At 44.3% G+C, this 27,732-nt stretch overlaps 1 protein-coding gene across 3 annotated transcripts; it reads right to left on the reverse strand.

The window, feature by feature from the left end:
• Positions 1–1,406: 1,406 nt before the first annotated feature.
• Positions 1,407–27,717, reverse strand: LOC308579284 (syntaxin-3-like). Of its 3 annotated transcripts, XR_014004387.1 has the most exons (3): positions 27,516–27,717; positions 20,149–21,770; positions 1,407–2,105 (listed from the first exon to the last, which is right to left on the reverse strand). XR_014004387.1 is itself a non-coding variant. In XM_081180209.1 (2 exons), exons 1-2 carry the CDS (start codon positions 27,554–27,556, stop codon positions 20,843–20,845), a joined length of 969 nt encoding a protein of 322 aa, XP_081036335.1. In that variant the 5' UTR covers positions 27,557–27,717; the 3' UTR covers positions 19,250–20,842. The 3 variants fall into 3 exon arrangements, 2 of the variants coding, with proteins under 2 accessions (XP_081036335.1, XP_081036336.1); XM_081180209.1 differs by lacking the exon at positions 1,407–2,105 and having other exon boundaries at positions 19,250–21,770; XM_081180210.1 differs by lacking the exon at positions 1,407–2,105 and having other exon boundaries at positions 19,251–21,855.
• Positions 27,718–27,732: the final 15 nt, after the last annotated feature.

Below are 27,732 nucleotides of genomic sequence, written 5' to 3' on the forward strand. Positions count from 1 at the left end.
TGCAGAGGTGGCACCATTTTGAAGTTCGCCTCAGGTGTCAAAATGTCTTTGCTAACAAGAAATGTCTGATTCCATTCAGATGTAGCTAAGCCCAGAGTCATCTAGTGGCTTAACTGTATGACACTATCTACACAGTGAGTTGTTTTCTAGATTTTGACTTCTGCAGAATCAGGTAACAATAGGGGTGCTCAGCTGTTTGATTTGCTTCAGAACTTTCTGCATTCAGATTTAGATCTTTAAAATGCTAGCAATTGTGACACTGTGCTAGCATGATTGTCTTTTCCAGGAGACACAGGAACCAGCCAGGCAGATGGCAAACATTGCTATAAACTACAATAGATCTGGAGTGCAGTAGCTCTCAATAGCTCCTTCTGACGCATTCCAGTAGCTTTTCCTGATCCTTTGGTGCTCTGTGTGGGAGTCACGATGAATTCATTCTGAACATTGGGAAAGTTTCTCAGGCAGATGGAGGGAGAGATCTATTTCTGGCCTTTTCCTAAGTTACACACTTCAAAATCTAAACTTAAGAAGTCACGGGTTTAAGAGAAACACTTTGTAGTGCAAGAACTGGCCCAGTGCAATTTCAACTAAATTGGATATACAGTGGTACTTCAGGTTAGGAACTTAATTTGTTCTGGAGGCCCGTTTTTAACCTGAAACTGTTCTTAACCTGAAGCAGCACTTTAGCTAATGGGGCCTCCCACTGTGGCTGCGCCGCCGGAGCACAATTTCTGTTCTCATCCTGAAACAAAGTTCTTAACCCGAGGTACTATTTTTGGTTTAGTGGAGTCTGTAACCTGAAGCGTATATAACCTGAGGTACCACTGTAAATATTTATTCCCAAAACTGAGTTATGCAATCCTTCAAAATGTTAAAGAAAATACCTCCAGATTCTTGGACAGAATACAAAGCTCATTACCTGGGATATTTTTAAAAAAATACTATTTACATTCTGTGCACCTGCTATTACTTATTTTTCCACTCTCTGTATTTTGCTCTTTCCTGTGTTTTCCTTGTGCCTGGCATCTTCATTGTTCAACTCTCACCATCTGCTGAAGATACAACTCTTTTTATTGGCCTTTGACAGTCAAGGTATTTTGTTCTGTGCGGCCACATCTCTTTTTGCTAAATGTATACTGTTGTCACATAAACAGTTTTACTCATTTACCTTTTTTCAATAACTCTACCTATTTTCAGTTTTATAGCACCTAGTGTCTCTCTACTGGACTCCAAGGTCAGCTGACCACTTTCAGGCTATGACATCAGCTGGCAGATGGTGATGATAATGATGATTAGGGCCATGTCAGAGGCCTAGGAAGTGTTCTTGCCTTATGCAATTATATCTCAACATGAATCGTGGCAATTGTATATTCTACTTCCCCAGTGTTTACTAAAATATCACTTTTCCTGTGTGGTAGGGATAACTATGCTACAGACCTGCCTTAATTGTGCTCTCTTTGTAGGTACAGGCAAACCTGTCCATTTCAAATTATCTCCAGTTCTCATTTTTCCAGTCTTTCTTTTTCCCCCCAGGGGAAAACATGAACACAGTCCCCCACTAGCAGAAATTATCCCATTGAGTTTCCTGCATTTGTGGAAATCACAGGGGTCAGCACACCTGCAGTGCAATGGATGAGCCTCAACCTGGGAAAACCTCCTTCATGATAAAGGTGTCTTCCGTGCCAGGTAAGTATTCAGTTTTCATTTTGTGATTTTTTTTAAGTCCTCAAGAAAATTCATCTGCAGTTTAGTATGAATTTCTCCTAATATACACATTTATAATGCATTTCCCCCCTAATATACCCATTATTGCAAGGAGTTTCCCTTAATATGATACATTTTAATTTCATCAATGTATGCACTTACATGTACACTTTACCCTAGCAAACTGCACTGGAAAAAATCAGAGAAGTGTGAATTTCATAAGGACGACTTTGCTCACATATTGTTTTCAGAAGTGCAGATTAGGTGGGCTCATATTTAAGTGTAATCTGAACCAAATTTCTTCCTTATCTCTAGTCTTTAATGGTTTGTGGAAAGGCTAGGGCCACCTGCTGAATGCTGTTGTTGTCTTTTAATTCAAAGCAGCTCAGCTGTATTCTTCTCTGAAAGAAAGGAAAAAATATTGAGGTAGCCTGCATGTATTTTTCCTGTACGTGCAAAACTCTTAGCAGAATTTCAAGCATAGCTGTATAAAAAGAACATGCAGTCTTCAGAATTCACTTTGAGTAGGCTTTTGGGGGAACACTACAGCATGGCCCAGATTTATCCAAACTGTGACTTCCAAATAGTTTCACTGAAGTTACATTTGAGGCACAGCCCATTATTCAGGTAATTCAAAAGGCAGGGCCTGTACCTCCACGAGGAACATACACGCTGGCTCCATCAAAGAGCATGATTATTGTATTATTCTTCACACGTGGACACACACACACACACACACACACACACACACACACGGCAGCGCAGGGACTTCAGCAGTGAGTCAGAATGAATCAGGCTTTCCTGGCAGTGAATGGTAGCTGTCGCTGATTATAAATGGGAAAGGACCTAGTCGAACAGAAAGCCATTTTGCAAAACGCGGAGCACTAAATAGTGTGTGCTGTTCTAATTGCACACATCATATTCATCATCAACAGCTGCATACAGAATTGCTAATACTAAAATAGCTCCCCTTTTGCTTCCTTGACATTCAACTTTATCGGGAGTTTGAAAAGGCAATCTTCAGAGGCACCTCTTGCAGCAAAGGGGGGTTTTCCACCTGCTTCTCCTGGTCCCAGCTCTTGGGGAAAGTTTGCTACCAAGATTCCCATCTGCTTCAGATAATATGACTAAGGAACAGGAATGATGAGATGTAATCCAACAACTTCTAGTGTGCATCAGGTTTCCTTCCCCTGAGTTAAATCCTCATTCTCCTAGTTAGGTTCACAATCTGGATCAGGCTGCTTGCACCTGCTATTTACTTTTTAGATATTTAACTTTTAGTGCAGCTTTCCTCAGCTCACCCTCAGATCATTTGACAAAGGATGAGTTTAAAATGCTATAAATAAATACCCTGTTGCCTTGCAGAAGTTGTTGGACTACAGCTCCCATAATGCCTGATCATTATCCACCCTGGCTGCAGCTGATGCAAGCTGGCATCATGTTGAGGACATTAGGTTGGTAGAAGGAAGGCTCTTCTGTAGATTCTGGGGAGGGAGTTGAACCAGAGCTGGCCCAGGATATTCTCCTCCCTGAAGCAGAGGGCAAGATGTTGATTGGGTTGGCACAGAAATCTTGATATAAGACTGGCAATGGGGCAATTCCTCCATTGCACTAGGATAGTGTACACAACAGGCCATGTGCCAACACACAGCTCTGATCTGAAGAGGAGAATTAATAGGAAGCTTAGGAGGAATGGTTGGAAGGCTGCCACTACAGCCACAAAGCATCTGCTGCCTGAGGTGGATGCCACAGTTTGTCTAATGGTAGAGCCAACTCAGAGTCAAACATTGAATAATGACAACTCCATTGAGTTGTATCTAACAAAATTTTAAGGAGGATTGTTTCCAACAGGGAGAAAATAGGAATAAGATGTATCAGGAACAAATGACAGAAAACAGGAGGTATCCCTCACAAGTAGGTTGTAGTCTTGTTTCCAAATTCCAAAAAGAAAAGGTTTTATTGCTAACATTATATCAGGGATGTTTCAGCTTGATGCAAAAGATCATAATCTATTTCGCTAAGTGACATTTTCCACTCCAAAATGTCATATTATTTGGATTTAATCAGAGGCCACTTGATCCTGTGCTTATTGAACAATACATTTTTGAGGAATATATATGAATTCAGTCATTTCTCCAGTTGTGTTCCAGTGCCAAGGTTAAAAACAGCTTTGTCTTTTTTAAAAAAAGATATTTATTAAAATTTTCAAAATATTACAAAATGAAAAAAGAAAAAAGAAAAATACAAAATAAAAGTAGTTAAAAACAACTCAATCTTTCCATTACTTATCTTTCATTTGCTTGTTTCCCAGACCTCCTCACGCATCCCTTTTTTGTATTCCAATTCAGTTTGTTAGTTCAGCAAATCCTTCCCCTTTTGTTTATCCTAGTCTTTAATCTTAAAATATTGTAACATTAAATTTTTACCTATTAATAATCCATTTTTCATATTCCCTTATAATATTACAGCTAAAAACCACTTAATTTCTATCCAACATCATGCTAACATTCATTAATTTTGCAATATTTCTGTAAATAGTCTTTAAACTTTTTCCAGTCTTCTTCCACCGACTCTTCTCCCTGGTCTCGGATTCTGCCAGTCATTTCTGCCAATTCCATATAGTCCATCACCTTCATCTGCCATTCTTCCAAGGTGGGTAGATCTTGTATCTTCCAATACTTTGCAATAAGTATTCTTGCTGCTGTTGTAGCGTACAAAAAGAAAGTTCTGTCCCTCTTTGGCACCAATTGGCCGACCATGCCCAGGAGAAAGGCCTCTGGTTTCTTCAGGAAGGTATATTTAAATACCTTTTTCATTTCATTATATATCATCTCCCAGAAAGCCTTAATCCTTGGGCCCGTCCACCAAAGGTGAAAGAATGTACCTTCAGTTTCTTTACATTTCCAACATTTATTATCGGGCAAGTGATAGATTTTTGCAAGCTTGACTGGTGTCATGTACCACCTGTATATCACTTTCATAATATTCTCTCTTAAAGCATTACATGCCGTAAACTTCATACCTGTGGTCCATAACTGTTCCCAGTCAGCCATCATAATATTATGTCCAACATCTTGTGCCCATTTAATCATAGCAGATTTCACAGTTTCATCCTGAGTATTCCATTTCAACAGCAAGTTATACATCCTTGACAAAGTCTTAGTTTTGGGATCTAACAGTTCTGTTTCCAATTTTGATTTTTCCACCTGGAATCCAATTTTTTTGTCCAAATTGTATGCCTCCATTATTTGATAATAATGAAGCCAATCTCGCACTTTGTTTTTTAATTTTTCAAAACTCTGCAATTTCAATTTGTCTCCCTCTTGTTCCAAAATTTCCCAATATTTCGGCCATTTGGCCTCCATATTGAGCTTTCTCTGAGCCTTCGCTTCCATCGGTGACAACCACCTTGGGGTTTTATTTTCAAATAAATCCTTATATCTTATCCAGACATTAAACAATGCTTTCCAGATTTTATATATATATATATATATATATATATATATATATATATATATATGCAGGTTTTGGTGTCTTCGGGTGTCTTAGAAAACCAAGGGGTCTATGAAATACCCTGCAAAGTCTGCCCAGCCACGTACATTGGACAAACAAACAGACGAATAAATGCACGTATCGCAGAACACAAGAATGCCGTCAAAAAAGAAGAAAAAACTTCCTCTCTTTACCAACACATGAAAGAAACAGGACACGAAATTAATTTTTCAGATTCCAAATTGCTCTTTAACATGGAACACCACCACAAGAGAATAATCATGGAAGCCATCGAGATAGAGAAACACCCTCACAACATGAACAAGCGTGATGATACGTCCCGCCTGCCAGACATCTGGAAAATAGCCCTCCCCACAAAACCCGACACCAGAACCAGAGGCACACAGAACGCCATCTCCAATCAACCACACCAGACCCAAACCCAGACCCTCTCCACAGATAAATTACAGACACCATCCAGTAGCCAAACCATAGTGGCACCTCCGGATGCTGCACCCCCCTGCAATCCCTACACAGATCTGGCTGGCACAGGGCACAAAACCACAGCTCGCCCCTATACACGAAGCCAAGCCAGAGCACAACTAAGTGCAGTACAGCCATCTTCTCAGAAAAAACTCTTCACAAGGTCAAGAGGTCAAGACACGAAAGCTTTAGCAACTAATCCACACCTAATGACCCTCCTAAGTGGTACTCAGAATATCACTCAAGAAATCACTCAAGATATCCCTCAAGTAATTAATGAACAAAAGAAGAAAAGACACACTAACCTGGGAACTTCCTCTCTGCCCAGAACGTTGGAGGCTATACACCACACCCCCTCAACAGTATTTATAGGAACTCAAACACTGAGATCCTGCTCTGTTCCAGTAACAAGAAGCCGAAAGCACCAGCCTGAAGATGACGAGTGAGACCTCGTCGAAACGTCGCCTAGACACCCCAACTCTTACACGGGAAGACACCCGAAGACACCAAAACCTGCATTCCTGTACCCGTGAAAATCTACGAAAGCATATATATATATATATATATATGAGAATTCAGTCATTTCTCCAGTTGTGTTCCAGTGTCAAGGTTAAAAACAGCTTTGTCAAGGCTGTGCTTGATTGGAAAGCCCTGGAAAGCATTCTTGGAGAGTGTCATTATACTTAATGAAAATTTCTAATTAATTGTTTCCAGTCCTCTATACACGCACACATACACACACACACACACACACACACACACATGCAGTTTCAGCAAATATATTTACAGGTGAAACTCAAAAAATTAGAATATTGTGGAAAAGTTCATTTTCCTATTGGAAAATGAAATCAGCATCCCCATAAAGCTCGTCTGCGGAAGGAAGCATGAAGTGCTCCAAAATCTCCTGGTTGATGGCTACGTTGACCCTGGACTTAATGAAGCACAGTGGACCAACACCAGCTGATGACATGGCTCCCCAAATCAACACAGACCGTGGAAACTTCACATTGGACATCAAGCATCTGGCATTGTGTGCCTCCCCATTCTTCCTCCAGACTCTGGGTCCTTCATTTCCAAGTAAGATGCAAAAGCTGCTCTCATCAGAAAAGAGATTTGGGGAGCCATGTCATCAGCTGGTGTTGGTCCACTGTGCTTCATTAAGTCTAGGGTCAACGTAGCCATCAACCAGGAGATTTTGGAGCACTTCATGCTTCCTTCCGCAGACGAGCTTTATGGGGATGCTGATTTCATTTTCCAATAGGACTTTGTCACCTGCCCACACTGCCAAAAGTACCAAAACCTGGTTCAATGCCCATGGGATTACTGTGCTTGACTGGCCAGCAAACCCACCTGACCTGAACCCCATAGAGAATCTATAGGGCATTGCCAAGAGAAAGATGAGAGACATGAGACCAAGCAATGCAGAAGAGCTGAAGGCTGCTATTGAAGCTTCCTGGTCTTCCATAGCACCTCAGCAGTGCCACAAGCTGATAGCATCCATGCCACACTGCATTGAGGCAGTAATTGATGCAAAAGGGGCCCAAACCAAGTACTGAGTACATGTGCATGCTTCTACTTCTCAGAGGTCCAATATTGCTCTATTTGCAGTCCTTGTTTTGCTGATTTCATTTAATATTCTAATTTTCTGAGATTGTTAATTTGGGGTTTCATCAGCTGTAGGCCATAGACATCACAATTATAATAAATAAAGGCTTGACATATCTTACTTTGCATGTCATGAGTCTATCTCATATATTAGTTTCACCTTTTAAGTTGCATTACTGAAATAAATGAACTTTTCCACAATATTCTAATTTTTTGAGTTTCACCTGTATTTGAAAATGAGAAGTGTAGTTGAGATAATTAGAACCCACATTCAGATCTCAACTGAGCAATGAACTTATTGCTCCTGTAACTTTAGCTGTGGCTAAAAAGTGGGTTGGGATGACACAGCCCCTTCACAAGTTAAAAGAAAGGTGAGGCAGTAGCAGAGCAAGGTGGGTGTGGTGGGTGCGGGCTGCCCCATGTGCCTTCCCTGAGGGGGGTTATATCACTGCGAGCTCTGCCCCCCCGGGACACTTCCCGCCACCGGCGCACCCCACTGGGACATGTGCCAACAGGACACTTCCTGCCGCTAATGCACCCCCCGGGACACAAGCCGATGCTGACGCACCCCCGTGGGCGGCTAGTCCCACCCCTGTGGGCCACACTGGGTGTTGGAGCAGGTTTTTTGGGGGGGTATATATGGAGTGGTGTATAATTGGAGACCACAAGGTTTTAATGAAACAAAGTGAAAATTTTCTAAAGGGAAAGAAAATAGTTCTTAGGGGTGTGATTTTTGCATAGGAAAATTACAGAAAACCAACATATCCCACCAATGGAGGGGGGGGACCAGTCAAATAAACATAGAACTAAATGCAATCTGCTCTCCCTCTCCAGCACAGTCTGCAATGCTAAAGACAAAGGTCCAATTAGCCATATCATACACCCTCCTGCATGTGTTTCCTTTGTTTCTTGAGACCATGTGTTGATCTCACTTTCAGAGCAAGCCCCAGATAGATAAAGCATCAGCCTCTGTGACCCCTGTGCTTCCCAACCCACAAAACCTCAATGAAGAACTGGGGCTTCTCCTCCAACAAGCAGCTGTGCCTGCATGTTCTGTTTGCTGTCCTGTTCCAGTCCTGAAGAGGCACACATGAGGCAGGAAGAGCTCTGAGCGACCAACTTGCTCAGATAATGCCTGGCACCAGACTGCAGCCTTTTACAAGACATGCCCCTTTTCCCCACCTCCAATCCTGGTCTGCTTCCCAATCTGGGCCTGCTTCCCTCCAATGACACCTGCCTCTCCTTCCTGCCTGTTGCCTCAACCTAGTATCAGTGCAGAAATCTTGTGGGGTACAAGATGCTCGTTGGCAAGCAGCTTCTCCACAGGAGCATCCAGCAAAATGAAAACACCACCTCCCCATGCTTTATCAGAAATGGGGGAAAGATATGTAATGTCTCACCCCAGCCATATGTTTTTAACCCTAATTAAACATAAGCCGCACTCTCCAAATTAATTTGGGACTGGATCTGAGGCAGGTTGAGTGGTCCCCAGATTGGGTAAAAGCAGGTTGGCCTGACTGGGGGTCCCTGGGTTGGAGCCATGGGGTGGATTGAGGAGGGTTGTGCTGAGCCCTACTCTATTCCAGGCTTACCTGCAAGTTGAGCCCGGGGCCTTCCACATAAGAAGTAGTTGGTCTACCACTGAGCTATGGCCTGGATCTTGCTTCCTTATATCTCTTGACGTAAAAGTGGATTCTACTTCTTCTTTTGTAATAAAAACTGAAAATTCAGGAAAGGGGCTTGGAGAATCCTGGGGGAGGCCAAGCTTTTGAGTCCTCCCATGCCACACTTCCACAATGGCGCTTGTGTATGTGTTGTTTGTAGTTCTTGGCATCCAGTTGCACTCTGAATCTGAATAACAGCAAAAGGACTTCTCCCCAAAGTGCCAAAGAAGTCCCAATCCAATAACACAGTCTGTTAAACAGATTAAATTGTGTTTTTCCTTTCATTGCCCTAAAAGCATGCAGTGCCCAGAATACCATCAGCATTTATTTATTATTATTATTATTATTCTGTAGTACAACCACAGGCATTTTATGAAATTGAATTTGGGATTAAGTGGTTGAATGAAACAAAGCCCTGTTCTGCTGTGAAGTCCTGCTAGCCACTTGTCTGTGACTCTTGTCCTTCTATATTTCTCCTTTGTAACCTTTTTATAGCAGGAATGGGGAAATGTGGCCCGCCAACTCCCATCAGCCTCCCATGGCCAATGATAAGAGGTTCTGTAATATTGCCACAGTGGACAGTGAGAAGAATAACAGTTTTTGGCAGATGGCGAAATGCAGCGGGACAGAAACAGTGCTGCATGCAATTAATAGAGAGAGCTGAATGGGAAATGATGCCTTCTTCCATCCTTAGGCCTCCCTCAGTGCCTGTCTAGAAAAGACATGTCCACAAATGAAACTCTCTTTCAGGATGTGTTGATGTGGAAGAAAGGAATTAATCTCATCCATGCTTTGTTAATATTTGCAGCTGTTGCCCATCTGCCTCATGAGCAAGTTTTTCATCATTTTAGAAATCCTGAATGGAAGTCATTGTCCCCCACTTTGCAGCCTTTCCTGTTAGCATCACCTTATGGGCAGCGGAGATAATAGCTTCTCCTGGGATAACTTGGTTTCTTAGATTTCCTTTCTTCTTCTTCTTCTTCTTTAGTCTTCAAGGCAATTCCAAAGGACAGTTGGATATCATCTCCTAACAAGCTGAATTATTAAAGGATCTGCTAGTCTATGTGGAATGACTCACCAAGACAGGCTGGACAGAGGAGATAATGTAACAAAAGCTAATGACATCCAAGCAGGGCTTTGAATGAAAGTGAAAGAATCATACCAAAAATATTGCGGCTCTCACAGACTTCAGCATGGAGTTATTAAAACGAGTCCTCCAGTACAGTCAGAATGAAAGCTCTTGGCTCTTTGAACACATCAGATGTGAGACCCATAGCTGAATGAGAAGGCAGGCATCTTGGGCAAGGAGGCTAACAGAGCTCCATAACTGGTGGATATACACCAAATTGGATGGCCACCATGCGCTCCACAGAAGGCTGCCCTTGAAAAAGGTTCAGCTAGTACAGAATTGCCATAATGTGCCTTTGAACAGTTTTCTTTTATATCTTTTCTTTTATATCATGAAGCAATTGAGCAATCAAAATGATCAAGGGGCTAGAGCATAAGAACATAAGACTTTCCTGCATAAGACTAGCCCAGTGGCCACTGCTATTTTTCTAGAAAAAGAAGTGTGGGACTCCCTTGTTCTCTTAGAATGGCAATGGCATTCACCTGAGAGGTACCAGAACTGAGTTCCAGCAAGTTCCCCATCTGGAAAGTTTACAACTTCTGGGACTTATTTTTTATGGGGGGGGGGGGAGTTGAGGATGATGATGATTTTATACCCCGCCCATCTGGCTGGGTTTCCCCAGCCACTCTGGGCAGCTCCTAACAGAATATTAAAAACATGATAAAATATCGAACATTAAAAACTTCCCTATACAGAGCTGCCTTCAGATGTCTTCTAGAAGTCAGATAGTTGCTTATTTCCTTGACATCTGAAGGGAGGGTGTTTCACAGGGCAGGCGCCACTACCAAGAAGGCCCTCTGCTTGGTTCCCTGTAGCTTCACTTCTCACAGTGAAGGAACCGCCAGAAGGCCCTCAGAGCTGGACCTTAGTGTCCAGGCTGAATGATGGGGGTGGAGACCCTTCTTCAGGTACACTGGGCTAAGGCCGTTTAGGGTTTTATAAGTCAGCACCAACACTTTGAACTGTGCTTGGAAATGTACTGGGAGCCAAGGTAGGTTTTTCAGGACCGGTGTTATGTGGTCTTTGATACTGGGCGATAGTTGGCCATATTGGCCAGGTCCAAAGATGGTTTTTTAAGAAGTGGTTTAATAACCACCTCTTTCAGCAGATCTGGGAAAGCTCCCTCACAGAGGGAAGCATTCACCACCCCGCAGAGCCCATTGCCCATCCCTTCTCAGATCACTTTTATGAGCCAGGATGGGCAAGGATCAAGGAGACATGTGGTTGGTTTCACTCATCCAAGCAGCCTGTCTACATCCTCAGAGGTAGGAGATTAGAATTGATCCCATGCAACTTGACTAGACAGGACTTGAGCACTCTCCCACCCCACCCCTGCTCCCATGGTGCAGTCTACCTCATTCCAAATCTGAGTGACTTTATCTGCAAAAATCTTTGCAAAATCATTGCAGGAGATCTTGGGGCCTGATGGTGGAGGTGATTCCATTAGATTGCGAACCACCTGAAAGAGTCACCTGCTACTTTTTTCTGCAGATGTAATAGAGGCGATGAAGAAAGTCCTCTTCGCCGTCACTATCGCCATTTGGTAGGCTCGATGGGTCAAGGAGAAGTCCAGTTGTACCAGGAAGTAATCCAACCATGACACTTCTTTTGTTTCACTTTTACTTAGTGTCAGATCACCAACGTCCATAGAGGTGAACACCAGGTCTAAGGCATGTCTGTGACTATGAGTTGGGCCAAACTTATTCAGGGACAGCCCCATGGAGGCCATATTTTCCACGAAGTCCTGAGCAGCCCCTTGTAGGGTCACGTTGGCATGGATGTTAAAGTCCCCTAGGACAACCAAACTAGGTATCTCCAGGAGAACATCCGCCACGACCTGCAGCAGCTCAGGCAGGGAATCCTTGGTGCAGCGGGGCGGTCGGTACACCAAAAGGAATCCTGTACTTCCCCTATTGCCCAACTTCCAGAACATGCACTTAGAAAACTGGGTCTTCCCAATAGGACGCCAGTGTAAGCTAATGACTTCCTAAAAATCACTGCAACCCTCCCCGCCCATATGACCTAGTTTGCTGTGCATAAGAGAAACCTGGTGGACAAGCAGCAGCAAGGACAGGCCCATCTGCTTCATCCAACCAAGTCTCTGTCACACATGCCAGATCAATTCTTCCACCTGCGATCAAATCGTGGATGACAGTGGTCTTGTGGATCATTGACTTGGCATTGCAAGCAGCACCTTACAGTCATGTGGGTCTCCCTTGTTGATTCCAGTATCCTTCTGGTCAAGACCAGACCCGGAGGCAGGGATAGTGTTCAAACAATGACTAAACCTGCCTCCTCGGTAATGACATGGTCTGGTCTTAGCGTAACTCCTCCTCCTACCCATGATCACTGAGATTGGGTGTCTCAGTGCATCCCAAACTGTGGAACCTACGCCAGGCATTCTGTTAGCTGAGGCCCACTCCCAGGCAGCCCTGACCCTTACCCCTTCAGAACAGAATATGTTATACAGACTATACAATAAACCAATAAAACAGTAGAAACTAATAAAAAACCCCCACACAATTTACGGTTATACTAAAATTAAAATAATCCCCAGCCTCAACTAAACATTTACCCCATCCCCAAAAACAAAAAAATTAAAATGGCACAGATTAAAAACTATTTTAAAACATTTAAAACTTTTAAAAACACTTTCGACAGTTGCCGCAATCCCAGAGTTTGTTCCAGTGAGTCTGGGCTCTTCAGCACTTGCAGCAGGCAATGCCCCTCCCTCCCAGCAGTCTCTTATGTTGAGCAGGGTGAGTCTGGGCCCCACCCCCTAGGCCAGGTGGAAAGCAGCAGGGAGCAGTCTTCAGCATTCACAGCAGGACAATGATAGAAGTGTGTAAAATTATGCATGGTATGCAGAATGTGGGTTTCCCCCTCTTTTCTCGTCACACTAGACTGCAACAGGATCATCTAATGCAGCTGAATGGAGAGAGATTATGGACAAACAACAGGTAGCACTTACAGTGGTCCCTTGGTATGCGAACGGGATCCATTCCGGAGCCCTGTTCGCATCCTGAAGCAAATGCAACCCGCGTCCGCGCATGCACAGGTTGCGTTTTGCCGCTTCCGTGCATGCGCGTGACGTCATTTTGACTGTCCGTGCATGAGCGTGCGGTGAAACCCGGAAGTAACACATTCCGTTACTTCTGGGCCTCCGTGGAGCACAATCCAAAAATACTTAATTTGAAGCTCATTTATCCCAAGGTATGACTGTATTCACACTGTGCATACTTAAATTTGCTCCACCAAGAAGTAGTGATGGCTACCAACCTGGATGGCTTTAAGAAGGATTAGGCAAATTGGTGGAGGATAAGGCTATCAGTGGCTAAATTCCCCCACCACTTCCTCCAGGATACAAAGATGTCCCTAGGGTCAACAATGACATTGCCTCCTCCCTGAGTCATATCTAAAACCCTAAGGTGGAACGGGATGACTGCTGCTGTTTAATTTTTGTTTGCTGCTTTCTTTTAGGGCTACACACTGATTAAAGGAATGTCTCAATGAATCATCTCCCTTTTAATTAATACTGGTTTGCTGATTAAATTAAAGCAGATGAATTAATTAAATTATTCAGAGGTCAAGTAGGAAAAGGACAAAAGATTCCCCCAAGAGCTAAGTGGACAAATATCCAGGTCTGTGGTTAGAGTGAGAAATTATACACATCAAAGCCTGTTGACAAAGCAAAGCACAAGGGAAAGTAGTAACAAAAGCATTTTTCAGACATTCTGAAACTAAGTTGATATTTTTCTAGGTTTGATTGGGTACTTTCTGGCATTATTTTATAACTTCAAGAGTGAGGAATGTTGTTCAGGGGCCACATTCCCTTCTGGGCAACCTTCCAGGGGCCATATGCCAGTGGTGGGCAGGGCCACAGGCAAAAGTGGGTGGAGCAATGAATTCACAAAACTTGGCTCATTCTGCAAAAACATAGCAGTCAATGTGAGAGAACTCTGCCTGAGACTCTGGGGAAGAACTGCTACCCATTGGAGTAGGCAAAACTCCACTGGATGGTCAAGCAGTATATTCCTGGTCCAGAGTACATTCCCATGTTCCTTTACATGCACAGAAAACTAGTGTATTACCAGCAGATTGATTTGTATATGCTTTGCTTTGTTTTTAACATGGAAACGCTCAAAGCTATGATCCTTCAGCTACAATTTGATGCAGAAGTGTTCAGTGTGGCTGGCTGAGGTAGCACATTCTGAGGAGAGGCAAAAGGACAGGGGCAGTATATGCAACCTGGCCTACCCTGCATTCATCACTGAGAAAAGAGTCAACTGCTTTGGGTCAAGTTTGCTATGATACATGGAATTTGGGGAGCAGGGACCAGCTTGTCCTCTTCGTCAAGCAGCAAAATGGTTTAGACAGCCCTGCAAGAACTGTGTCATTTGATTCTCCAGGAATCACCAGGGAGTTTGATCCAGAATTGCATATGCATTTTCTGCCTTTTATAGCCTGCCTTTCTTTCACTGTGGAAACCAAGCCAGTGTACAGGTGGTTCTCAGGCACTGACCAGATTCAGTACTGCTTAGCTTCAGCCTTAGACTATATCCTGGCACCAGATACAATGATGTGGGCAAGCTCTTTCACACAACTGTAACAAAAGACCAAGCTGCAGCATTTAAGATGGTGTTCTTCATTCCTAGATCTGTTTCAGATCAGGTGACTGGACCTGAGCTTCCCAGATAATTTAGCAAAGGACTGTAGCTCAGTGGCAGAGCATTGCATGCAGAAGGTCCCAGGTTAAATCTCTGGCATCTCCAGGTAGGGCGGGGAGATAACATTTCCTGAAAGCCTGGACAGCCACTGCCAGTCAATGTAGATGATGCACAGCATAATAATACAAAAAGCACAGATAAAATCAAAACAAAACCATGCAAAACTGTACAGATGCTGTACAGTACAAAAAGCATAGATAGATCACTGAAGATATTGGTATTGTTGCAAACCACCCCAGTCTCTGAGCAGTGTGAGGTTCCAGGGGTTGGCTTCCTCAGAATGAGGGACAGCAGAGACCGCAGTGTCTTTCAGATATGTGGTTTATTTACACATATATACAAGCTGAACCTTCGGTGGAGGGGCTCGCAACTTTAACATCCTAAGAGTGCCTTGTTTCTCCCATTGCCACAACCTTGGATTCTGGCAGAGATGCAGCATGGCTCTGTCTCTCAGTTGCCCAGCCTGCTTCTTGCTTCTACTACACACACACCAACTCAACTCTGGGCTTTGCCCTTCTAATTACCTAATTACCAGCAAGTTGAGGGAGTTGAGGGCCAACCATATGAGGCACTTCATTTGTGACCTTAATGACCTATACATAGGCCATTACCTCACTAGGAAGCAAGCTATTCCAGGAATTAAATTCATGTTTGATCCAGGAAGGGGGCTCAGGCACACACGCTACCCCCCACCCACCCAAAAAAGCCACCTCACAACAGTATTATAGGGAGAGAGAAATCGTGGTGCCTCTCATTTTACAAATCAGATCCTATCCTTGAACTGCAGCAAGAATTGTCAAGCAGAACTCCCCATTCCACATTTGTTAAGAGAGTTAGGCAAATTTATTTCCCTTGGAGGTGTCTCTGTCGGAAGATTACATTACCAAATCATGATATGCTGTTCTAAATGTCAAGAAAGGATTTGAGAGTCTCCTGGAAAAAAAACCAACAACCCACCTTTCTTATAGTATTTATTCAGCTGAGAAGGCTGTCTCAATGAAATATACTCAGGGCTGCCAAGCCGGTTATAAATTCCCTGGACTGTTGAGCTTAATCCTTTTTAATATGGCTTCCTCCAGTGTGCCGAATTGTGTGTGTCCAATTTGTAAACAAGTTAATTTATATAGAAAAGCACTTCCACAGCATGAAGCTGCCTTTACAAAGTATGGAGTATTCACAGCTCTGTGGCCGCTACTCTCCTTCTGATAATGAGCCATTCCAAAGCCTTGTGGGCTACTTTTTATTACAATGAATAGTGCCTAGCGGGGAGGAAAAAAAAGGAAAAGTAACATAATCAGGAGAAATACATTTCACTCTGGTACAGTTGTGTGGGTTTTCCCCATACAAGGCAAACAGCCTGCTATGGAGGGAAAGGCTGTAAGCATGGATATGTGAGCATGATGGACATGCACTTGATACCTCCAATATCTTTGCCCGCCAGGGAGCCAACTTTGGCCCACAAGTCCATTTTCCACCAACCACATCCACCTGTCCATCAGCAAACATCACTCAATAATGCCATCTGCTGAGGCAGATTTAGGGCAGTGCAACTGGTTTCCCCAGAGAGGGCGCAGGGGCCAAGTCTCCTTCCCAAAGGAGTGTAAGTGTTTGCTTCAGAAAGGAGATATGAGAGCTCTGACAAGGTCCTAGAGAGGACCTTCCTCCTTCCCAAACCCTAGTAGCACTTGCCCAGCTTTGGGAAGGAGGAAGGAAGACTCTTAGGACCCTGCCAGAGCTTCATGCCACCCTTCCCAAAGGGTGCCTCCCTTATGCGCCTTTGGGAAGGTGGCATGAGGGCTGGGTGTCAAATTTTGGCCTCACACAGGATGCCATATTACCAAGGTCTGCCCCTGCCAATTGATGGGCAGGGGGTGGGAATCAATTCCGCATTGGCTGTGCAGGCCACATGGACTGTCATGAGAAAACAATACAGTAGCAGGCTTCAACAGATAGACACACTTGTCAGCTGATGAGAGGCTAAATCCTGCTCAGTTTGGCTGCATGAGCAGGTTCCCTGCATGCAGTAGGATTTGACATGCATACTCTGATTCAGTTCAGCAGGATTCAATGAATCAGGAAAGGGTTTGCATTGAAACCGCTGCTAAAACAAGTGGTTTTCCCCCCTTTGCTATAGCAGCGCCTTGCTGCCTGTGAGATGTTTTGGGGACTTCGAAGCAGCAAATCACCTGATGCTGTTGGGACATTAGATTTGGTCCTTGGGGCTGATCCGGGTAAGGATCTGGCCCTTGGAACGAACAAGGTTGTCTACCCCTGACATACACCAATGTGGTGAAGAGATGGTCAGGTCTTTGCAGGTATCAGGTCATGCAGATCGGGTTGGATTCAAGCAGCAATTCTCAGCTTAAGAATAGCAGTATTGCAAGATTTTCATTATTTTCACTTGTGAAATGTCGGAGGGTATGAAAGGAACTGTGCCTATCTGCAGCAAAACGAAAACAAAAAGCCTGAATCCTACAGCAAGGCAGCCTGAAATTCAGCACCAAAGGTAAGAGAATACTACGTGCTGAATATATTTTGCAAAACAGGTATATTTGACTATTTCAGCTCTAACTCTGCTTGGACATGGTGCTGTGGAGGAGTCTGAGGTGCCAATCACAGGCTGTCTTGCATAACAGCTGCACTCCAACAACCCCTCCCCGCCCCCCGCCCCCGCCCCCGGAATCATTGCTTCTGTGATTTTACTAGGCTTCCCATTACAGACATGAGGACTAGAATTTGGGGCCGGGCCAGGGAGTAAATGAAAGCTGATATTCTCCCCAGCTTGCTGAATGCATATCCAGTTCTTATGTTCTGTTCTTGCAAATCTGAGTTCGCAGCGGCTTACACATACATACTAATTAAAACATCTCTGCATCCAAAGCAGAATCTGTTTATATTTATCAGGCACACAAACCCACCTACCATCTGTATTAGTATTATTATTAATACTGGGAGTTTAGCCTTGAGTGTCATATTAACATAGTGGACAGTGAAACACAGAAAAATTGCCTCTGGCTCTTTGCAGCTGTACTTCTCTGTCTTCAAGATAGCAGTGCTGTTTGAACTCTGTACTCTGTAACAAACCTGTTTTTTAAAAAGACATACTGGCATTCACTTGTCCAAACCTCAATTTCCACTCAGTCACCTTTTTCATATTTCCATTTGATTTCAGAGAGTTAGCATTAAGTGCTTGCATCTGAGGAAAACAATCATGTTTTTCATAACCTAAAACAATTTTGTTTGTTTTAAAAAAACAAACGGGCAAAATAAAAGTGAAATTGTTGGTATCCGTCTGTCTTCCTACATTCCTACATTCCACTTCACTGCGTGTCCTTGAGTACTAGTGTTGAGAGCGAGAGAAAAACTTTCCTCCAATCACTTTCTCAAGGCCATGCATAATTTTATAAACTTCTATCATGTCGCCTCTCAGACACCTTTTCTGTAAACTAAAAATTCCCAAACATTATGGGATGCTGTTTTGTAAAACAGTATGGTCAGCTTCTACATGCTGAATGAGGATGTCATCTCAAACAGCAAAATGTCTCTGGTTGGCCCAGGCTGCAGAACACGCTCTCCTCTTAGTAAGCCTCCCCTCCCCAACCCTCCTGTTTACAGAGAGGGGCAATGCTGTGTAATGGTTAAAGTGACCTTGCCATGAAGCTCACTGGGTGAGCTTTGGGCTAGTCACCTTTTCTCGGCCTAACCTACCTCACAGGGTTGTTAAGGGGATAAAATGGAGAGGAGGAGCACTCTGTATGCCACCTTGAGCTCCTTGGAGAAGAAGCTGGATATTAAGTGCAATAATAAATTCATTAAAATATATGAATGTGCACCAACCGCAAAATTCTGTTCAGACCCCAATATGGCCCCTTGGGGGTGGCTCTTTTTCATCCTGAAGTTCATTGGAAGCTGACCATCGGGACTGGGTCTGAATCTGAACCCCAGTTCAGAAAAACAAAACTTCATATCTCACCTATTCACGATTGTGCAGAAATACAAGGAAGGATTCTAACTTCACCTTTCCTCCCCACCCCCTTTTAAAGCAACAAATTTGAGTTGAATTATATTTTGGGGGAAGCCCTAGGATTGCTGACATTATGAAGGGTGGTGCATAAAACTGGTTAATAAGGAGGATAATAAATTTGCCGCTTCAGATTGCAGGTGGAGAAAACTATTTTAGACTCCTGGCAAGCACATAGGAAGCTGCCTTAAGACAGACCATTTGTCTGGTATTGTTTACACTGGCTGACAGCAGCTCTTCAGCATCTCAGGCAGAGAGAAAGGTCTTTTTCCATCACACACTGCTTGCTCATTTTTTAATTGGAGATGGCATGGAATGAACCAGGGACCTTCTGCAAGCAAGGCTTGTGCCCTGCCACTACCTATGGCTTTTCCTCTAAGCCCCCCCTCCCCCCACACCTTATGAAAGTATGAAGACCTGCGTAATTGTGTAAGATGCTTTTATACAAATTTATATACACATGCATATTAATACATATGTAATGTGCATGTATACAAGTACATAGATATAGATATATTACATGCATGCACACATTGCCTTCTTATGTAAACATTAACACCCTTAATTCATACTGTAGGTTATTCCAAATTACACCAACCAGAAGACATTTAAAATCATAACTGAATGGAGCCAGGATGTAAAACACATGGTCAATTTAAGCATCTAGGAAATAAAGCCAGTAAACCAAACGATGTTTTTGGTTTTCTTCTTTGTTCCAAATGGTGCAATGACCTTGTCTTACAGGTGGGGCAGGGGGGGATCCCTTACTTTCTTTTTATGGGGATCAGGGCCAGTACCATGGGCCACACACCCTAGCAGCAGGGCCCACTGAGAAGACCCTCCTGGTGAGGGGGGAGTCACTTGTCCAAGGGGCATCCACTGATGGTAATGCATTCTAACCATGGACACATCAGGAGAATTTGTGGCAACTCTGTTATGCAAAAAAATGAGGAAGGAAGATGTCGTGGGGGGTGAATTATGGCAGTCTACAACTTTCTTTTGAACTATACATATTTCAGTAATCTCCAGTTTCACTGAAGCTAGACTTCAGCAGAGTTGAGAGATGCCACAGAACCTGTTTTCACAGTGCCAGCCCAAGAAAAGCGGAGCAAACTGCAAATGTGCAACCTCCACCAACCCCCACCCCAAGATAGGGCTAATACTCTTGATGCACTGATTCCTGCCTTCCTCTAATCCCCCTTCCTGGCAGGTCACTTAAGCCTCCTGCTGCATTACTGGGCTAGCCCTACATTTCCAAAGTCTCCATTTGGAACACAGAAAACATGGAAAAGAAGAGAGTGTTATGAGTATATGCAGAAGTACCTTCCTTTCAGATGCTTTTGGGATTATGATTCGAGTGTTGTTCATCAGAAGATTTGGCCTCTGGGCTGGTTTGACCTCTACTGCCTTTCTGGGCTTTAACTCCTCTTAACTGGGAGACAGTAGAGCTGTTTGCGAAAGGACTGCGGCTTAGTGGTAGAGCACCTGCTTTGCATGCAGAAGGTCCCATCTTCAATCCCCAGCATTTCCAGATAGGACTGGGAAGGAACCCTGCCTGGAATCCTGGAGAGCCCCTGCCAGTCAACATAGACACTATGAAGCTAGATGGACCCATAGTCAAACTCAGTAGAAGACAGGTTTCTATGTTCCTACAGACATAGTTGAAGAAATGAACACCTTTTCATTGTTGTTGCATCAGCTTCACGTCATGCCTGTCTGCTTCCCTGAAGCATTCAGCTGTGCGGGGCTGGAGACAGGATGCTGGCCAGAAAAAGCATCCACAGCAGGCCTCTTTCCATGCTCTTAAGAACAGAACAAAAAAACTTGGCGAAATCCATAAGCAAAGGGGGGTGAAGATGCATTTAGTTGCCTTGCAAATGCTTCCATCCACCCCAAGCAACTATCCAGGACTGACCTGCAATGACATGTACATCCAATGTTCCAGAGTGCTATCATTAGTCACCAGTGGTAGCCGTTAAGTCTAGGAAAAAATGTCTGTGTGCCCACACTTCTTTATTCAGCTCATCACACTCGGAGTCGCCATACACGATAGGCATGTGCAGCAAGCGCAGAGGCCCAGCACCGCAGATAACGCAGCAGATAACCGTGACTGCCGCTCATATTTGAGGGCTTTCTTGACCTCCTCGTTCGACTGAGAGATGTAATCAAGGGTATGCAGGACATTGTACTCGATGCTGTTGATGGTCTCCTGCTGCTCTGCAACCAAGATCTCCAGGTGCAGGAAGAGAGCGTGCAACTCGCCAATCTGCGCTTCCAAGTCCAGCAGCTGCTGGTGGCGCACCTGCGCCAAGGCCAGATGCTGCTTGGCTCTGAGCACTTCCAAGTCTTGGCCAACGATGCGCGGCACCACAGGACTCTCCACCATCCGCTTAATGTCCTCTTCCTGGAGATCCAAGCCAGCCAGTTCCGTTTGCCTCCTGATCTGCTCCTTCAGCTTCTCCACATATTGTGTCTCCTTGGCGTAGTGGTGGGCAATGATGTCACGGTAGCGGCCAACAAGTGCTGAGAGCTGGATGTGGCGTATGCGGCTAATGGCCAGCCACTGCTTGCTGTCCCTGGCGAGAGCCTCTTGGATGCTGTTGAGCCTCGGCTGCAGGGTTTTGGCCTCCTGGGTGAAAGAGTCTTTGATTGCACTCAGCTCTTTTTTCTCCCTGCAAATGCTTTCCTCTGTAGTGCAGCAAAGCACCTGCTGCTGCTTCTTGTCGATGTTCTCAGATAACTCTTCCAGCTTATTCAGTGCCAAGGAGAGACTGGTTATCTCCTGGAAAACCTTGCTCATGGGATTGCCCTCTTCCTCTTGGAAAATAGGGTTGTCGAAGGAGAGAGTGTCATCTAGATCCAGAGAGTCCCCGTCTTCGTTCACTCTGTTCCTGAGCTCCTCTAACCTGTCCTTCATTTTCAGCTCTTCTCGAAGCCGGAAACATCTGTGGAAGAGGAGGTGAGTGAGGCACACCCATCAGCATTTACGGAGATTTTGAGGGGGCTTGGGGACTTTTGCGTCAGTCAAAGCTGTTTTAAAGAGAGAGAGATAGAGAGAGTAAAAGAAAACTTCCCTCCCTAAAGCGATTGCAAATATTGACTGAGGCAATAAGCTTCTAAACCAGAGTTTACTCTACATCACATGGCTAATGCAAACTGGCTAGACTAGATTCCATGCCAGGGGTGGGTGGCACATAGCCCAATGATACAGCGTCAGCTGTAGAAATGAACATTGCTGAGTGCAGTCATGGGGAAATGTGAAAGGGGGCAGGCAGGCAGGGGGAATGTTTCAAGCCAGACTCAGCTGACTTTGAAGGTGACCCTGCAGCAACTTTCAAACTACTGAGTCAAAACCAGATGCAAAGTGGACCAGAATTCAAATGAGTGGCATTAAAGAATGGAGGTTGTGCGTGCATTCCATGGTTCTGCATTCTGCAGTCACAGAATCCTTCCTTCCTTCCTTCCTTCCTTCCTTCCTTCCTTCCTTCCTTCCTTCCTTCCTCTCCTCCCTGTTTCTTCTTCTGGCTACTAATCCTACTGGCTATGTTCTGCCTCCACTGTCGGGGGCAGTATGCCTCTGAATACCAGTTCCTGTAAACCCCAGAAGGGGAGAGTGCTGCTGTTGTGCTCAGGTCATTGCTTGTGGGAGTCCCAGAGGCATCTGGTTGGCCACTGTGAGAACAGGATGGTGGACAAGGTGGGCTACTGGCCCAAGCCAGCAAGCTCTTATGTTCTTACAACTTTCTGTTCATAAATAAATTTGAAGGATTTTTTGTCATGCATAATAACAGCATAATTTGAGCAGTAACAAAAAATTAACAATAAACAAAAAATAATCTTACGGGGTTGAGGATGTGAGAATCAGTGATGGGGCTGACAAATCCTAAGCCTGGAGGTGCTTTTATAGGCCCCATCCCTGCTTTTCCCCTTCCAATCCTGCCCCCCATCTAGTGTAGAGGCATCTCCCTGTTTATGTGGGGTTTGCATTCCAAGGCACCGTGTATTTACATGAAATTGTGTATATTTGAAACACCATTGAAAAAGCCTGCAAACACCCCATTCTGCTCCTGTCCCTTTTTGTGATGTTTTGGGTGCAGTTGTACACACACCTAAAACAGTCATTTCCTGTACTTTCTCCCCCAATTTTGGGGGACATGCTGGGAGAATGGGAAGGCTTTGGAGCTTGGAAGGGGGTTGGACTACATGATACTCAGGGTCTCTGCCAACTCTACCATTTTATGATCTAAAACCTCCTTCAGTCCATGCCCCCCCCCCTTCATAACATCCCTTTTTCCTGTTGGCACCATCAGATCACAGACAGGGAAATGGCAAGTGCAGTCCAGATTTTTGCACTCACAGGGTGTAGGTCAACTAGGGCAGGGGTCTGCAACCCGCAGCTCCGGAGCCGCATGTGGCTCTTTTACACCTTTGCCACGGCTCCGGGGCAGATACTAGCGAGGGGAGGAGGTGCATTGTGCGCCCGACACTCCCCACTGTGGCGGGCGCTGTACTGGCTGTGACGTCGCATAGGGGCGGTGCGTGCCTTAGTCACGCACCGTCCCGACGTCACTTTCCCGCCCGCCCGCCCACTACATTGTAAGGGGCATGTACGCTGGTCACTGCATTGAAAGGGGGCATGTACGCTGGTCACTGTTTTGAAGGGGAGTGAAGAACACACACACACAAAAAGGTAACTTGTTAATTTAACGTTTAAAGAACGTTAAAGAAATAATTAAAAAGTGACAAAAAAGTTATTTTTATAATGACGAGTTTTGTGGCTCCCAGTTTTTTTCCCCTTCGGAAACGGGTCCAAGTGGCTCTTTTTGTCTTAAAGGTTGCAGACCCCTGAACTAGGGGAACAGGACACTGCCCCACCAACCTCAGTCTGCCCTCAGCCGGCTCCCACCAGCCTAGAACTGCCTGTCAACCTCCTCTGTGTAGAACTTGTAGAACTCAGCAGGGAGGAGAATGAGCGGGAAAGATAGTATGAGTTGACTCCACCTGTCACCGGCTCTGGCTCAATCTACTCTTGACCTCCCCACCTTCCACCCTACCAGTTCCAGTGGGCATCAGTCAGCTCTGCTCTCTGCATTCAGAGGAAGGTCCAGTCTATCCTATTGCCCCTCAGATGCCCTTCCAATGACAGTAGGATTGTGTCCAACAAAATACCCTCTTTTAACACACAATCAGAAGGGGAAGGAGGAGATGCTGCACCTCCTTTTCCTCCCCTCCCAAAAAGAGTACACATGAAATGAGCAGCAACTGGAAACATGCATGATCAGAGATACCCAACTGGTAAGTGGGAGGATCTGATCTTGCACAGTTCTGCTTCAGGGGTGGGGAGACCTGGGAGGAAAAAGGAGAGTTTGGAAGGTGAAGGTATCCACCTATACCTACATCTATCTTCTCTATGGGTGTATATTGTATTTAATTATGGAGTATCAGAGTTTTTAGGGGGCTAACCAGGCTGGGACAGCTGGGATAGCAGGCTTGTTGGCTTTTGAATGTCTGGTGTAGATTTTTTCAATTTCGTTGTTCTGCATGGGACAATGACAATAAAGATTATTGTATCGTATGTGGCCACCAGGTAGATCCCTCCTTTTCTGGTTTCTCCTTCTTCATGCTTGACACCACACCTCCTGACTATCCCCAGATTGTTCTGAGCTACCCCAGCCCAACTCAACTGCAACCCACATTCCTCCAAATGAACCCAATGTGGTCCAGGATTTGGACCTCATTTGAATCCAGTGCACAACCCAAATACATATACCATTTCCATTCTCCAAGCTTTGCAACTGATCTTTCAAGATCTCAGGAATACTCAATGAATGGACGGCAGGTAAAGAAGAACAGCCTCTGATAATAATGTGTGTAATCATACACATAAAAATGTGTGTGATAATGCACATGATATCCAATAATTGTTTCCATTCTTACTAGAACTGGAACAAAAATTATTTGCTTCTTGCTGAGTTCAAGCAGCGAGAGAGAAATTAAAAAAGACCTGTAAAGAAAAGCTTGGAATTGAGATTTTCATAAGATTTGATTCCTCATTATAAAATGAGCTTCATGTGGTGGATCTGATCCTGACAGACATGGACTCAAGTGCCACCTCTGCTTGGTGGTGTTGGGCAAATCAGCTTAGGGAACAGCTGGAGTTCAGTAGTCAAGCACCTGCTTTGCATGCAAAAGGTTCCAGATTCAATACCTGGTCTTGAAAGACTTGGTCTGAAAGCTTGGAGAGCCACTTCTATTCAGTGTAGACGAGGGATGGGGAACATGTGGCACCCCATGTGTTGTTGGACAACAACTCACATCATCCCTTATCACTGGCCATGCTGAGAGAGGCTGATGGGAATTGTAGTCCAACATTCATCTGAAAGGCCACAGGTTGCCATCCCTGCTTGTAGGCAATACCAGGTTAGACAGGCCAATGGTCTGACTCAGTTTAAAGCAGCTTCCTGTGTCTGAGTTTCCTACTGTAGCTTGATGCCAAGGCTACTTTCAGAAATGTACCAGGGAGTAAGAACTAAGAAATGCCCCCAAACACTTGAGCCAGCTATTGTTGCTTTAAATCCCAGCCCACACAAGAATAACTTTATAGCTCCTACATGGGGAGGGCTGTAGGTCAGTGGTAGAGCAGTGCTTTGAATGCAGAAGGTCATGAATAAATAAAATAAAAACAGCCCTCACAAAAATTCATCAGCCATGTGCAAGAAGATACATTAAAACACATAAAGCCCTGAGTCCAGTCAGAGAGCCAACTTACCTTTTCCATCTGAAATCATTCCATGTGGCAGGAGTTAAGTTATTCTTTTGAATATTTTGCATTTACCTATCTAAAAGTACACAATAGCCCCTCCCAAGTAACAATCAACACTCATGCATTTCCAGAGTACACACAAAAGCCCCAGAACAGAACGTTGGCGGATTTCCTGGTGCTTACTCTTTAACCAAGGAACTGCATTTTCTGTGGTCTACAGTTAGCATTGTTGATGCTCAATTATCACAGCGCAAGATGTCATTTTCCTCTACAGGTTGTTGTTGTTAGGAAAGCATGTTGGGGTCATCACAAAGCACTATGGAGGTCAAAACTGAACTCAGTTGCATTGTATTCCAGATTTACCTCACTTCAGCAGATAATGTGCTGAAACATGCAGTTGCGTTCAACTGAGAGCTGTGCAGAGTAGACCCATTGAAATCAATGGGCAAATTAGTTGCAGCCAATGATTTCAGTGGGTCAATGCTTCATAGGACTTAGTTGGATAAAACCAAGTGTTATGAGGTGGGGGGGGGATAAATTGTTTTTAAAATTCTGGGTAAGAAGCAGCAGAACTCTTGCTACTTTTGTAATCAGATTTTAGCAGCGGTAACAAAACTGTAATCTGAAATAAAAACCTATTGATGCTAAATTATTGATATGATTATTTAAATGGTTCTAATGATAGGAAGTTTTTTTTTAACAGTGAAAGATGATGAATTTATACAAAGGAAGAGTCTGAGTGCTTCAGATGAAACTGTAATGAGTACAGTCAAGATCCTTTTATAATGCTACCTCCTCCATTGAAATACTCTTCTCAGAGCTGCTAATGCATCTTGGAAAAACAGCTCCCAATAACCAGCTGATCACTCAGGAGTGACAGGGGATGAAATTACTATGTCATTTTTAGGGGGGAAGGATCAGGTGTGGGCAGAATTGTTTGCTTAAAACCAGTGCTTTTTTTCTTTAAAAAAATGTTTAGGGGTACTCTCATTTTCCTACTCATATTGAAATACTGCCCCTCAATGAGGCCAAACTTAGATTCACAAAATGTTTAGGGGTATGCGTACCCCTGCGTTCCCCCAGAAAAAAAGGCACTGCTTAAAGCTATGGAAAAGATGAAGAGAGCAAATGGATGGTGAGATGAGAGTTGGCAATTTTGGGCAGACTGATCTTCCAGGTGAGATAGCGTGTAGACACTCCCCACTCCCACCCCTTCTACTCTGGGTATATTAGCAATACATATACGGTGCTATGTAAATTCCACATAGCCTTTGTACAGAAAGGCTGCAGCTCAGTGGCAGAAGGTCCTAAATTCCATCTCAAGGTAGAGCTAGGAAAGACCTTTGCCCAAAATCATGGACAGCCACTGCCCATCACTGTAGACAATAGTGACCTAGATGGTCCAGTGGGCTGACTTGGCATAAATCACCTTCCTACATCCTACTCTGCAAGTGCAGAATCAGACAACAAATGTGAATTCTACAAGCCCTTATAATAGCCAAGAACCTTACTGTATATTGCAAGGCTGCATGTTGGTACATCCACCAACTACTACTCAAAGATTTGGGGACAAAACTGCCCTTTCTGTGACTTATTAGCATCAATCTCATTTAAAATACGTATTTAGCATATGGGAATGTACACTTCCCTCGATAAAGATCTCTTTGTTACTCAAATGTAAGAGCTTCTGTGAGTGTTTTGAGTGGGAGCCAGGATACTTTCAAATAGAGGACCGTCTTCTGCAAAGTAGGATACATGGCTCTGTCCTCCAACACCTCACTGCCACCACCCAGCACCTGCCACCTGATGCAGCTGCCTCACTCTGCCTAATGTTAGGGCCAGCTGCAATTTCTGTCTGCTACATAACTGTTAAAGGCAAATGAACCCTCCATTCACCAAAGAAGGCAGCAATCCTAACTTAGCTTACCTTAGTTTTATCTTTTCGTGCCTTGCCTCTGATTCATGCATTCAAGCATTTGGGAGAAAACAAAGCTGGCAGTTCAAGTTCTACATCTGGAGTGAGAGCCAGGACAGCTGAGCTCACTCTTCTGAGGGATATTTTATACTTTGGTTTTGCTATGGCCATTTCCTTCTCACTAGCTTTCACTGCAATCTTTCATTGGACTTTTCTCTTGATCCGCATT

This window comes from Podarcis bocagei (genome assembly GCF_964188305.1).
Source record: "Podarcis bocagei genome assembly, chromosome: Z".
Lineage (NCBI taxonomy): Eukaryota > Metazoa > Chordata > Lepidosauria > Squamata > Lacertidae > Podarcis > Podarcis bocagei.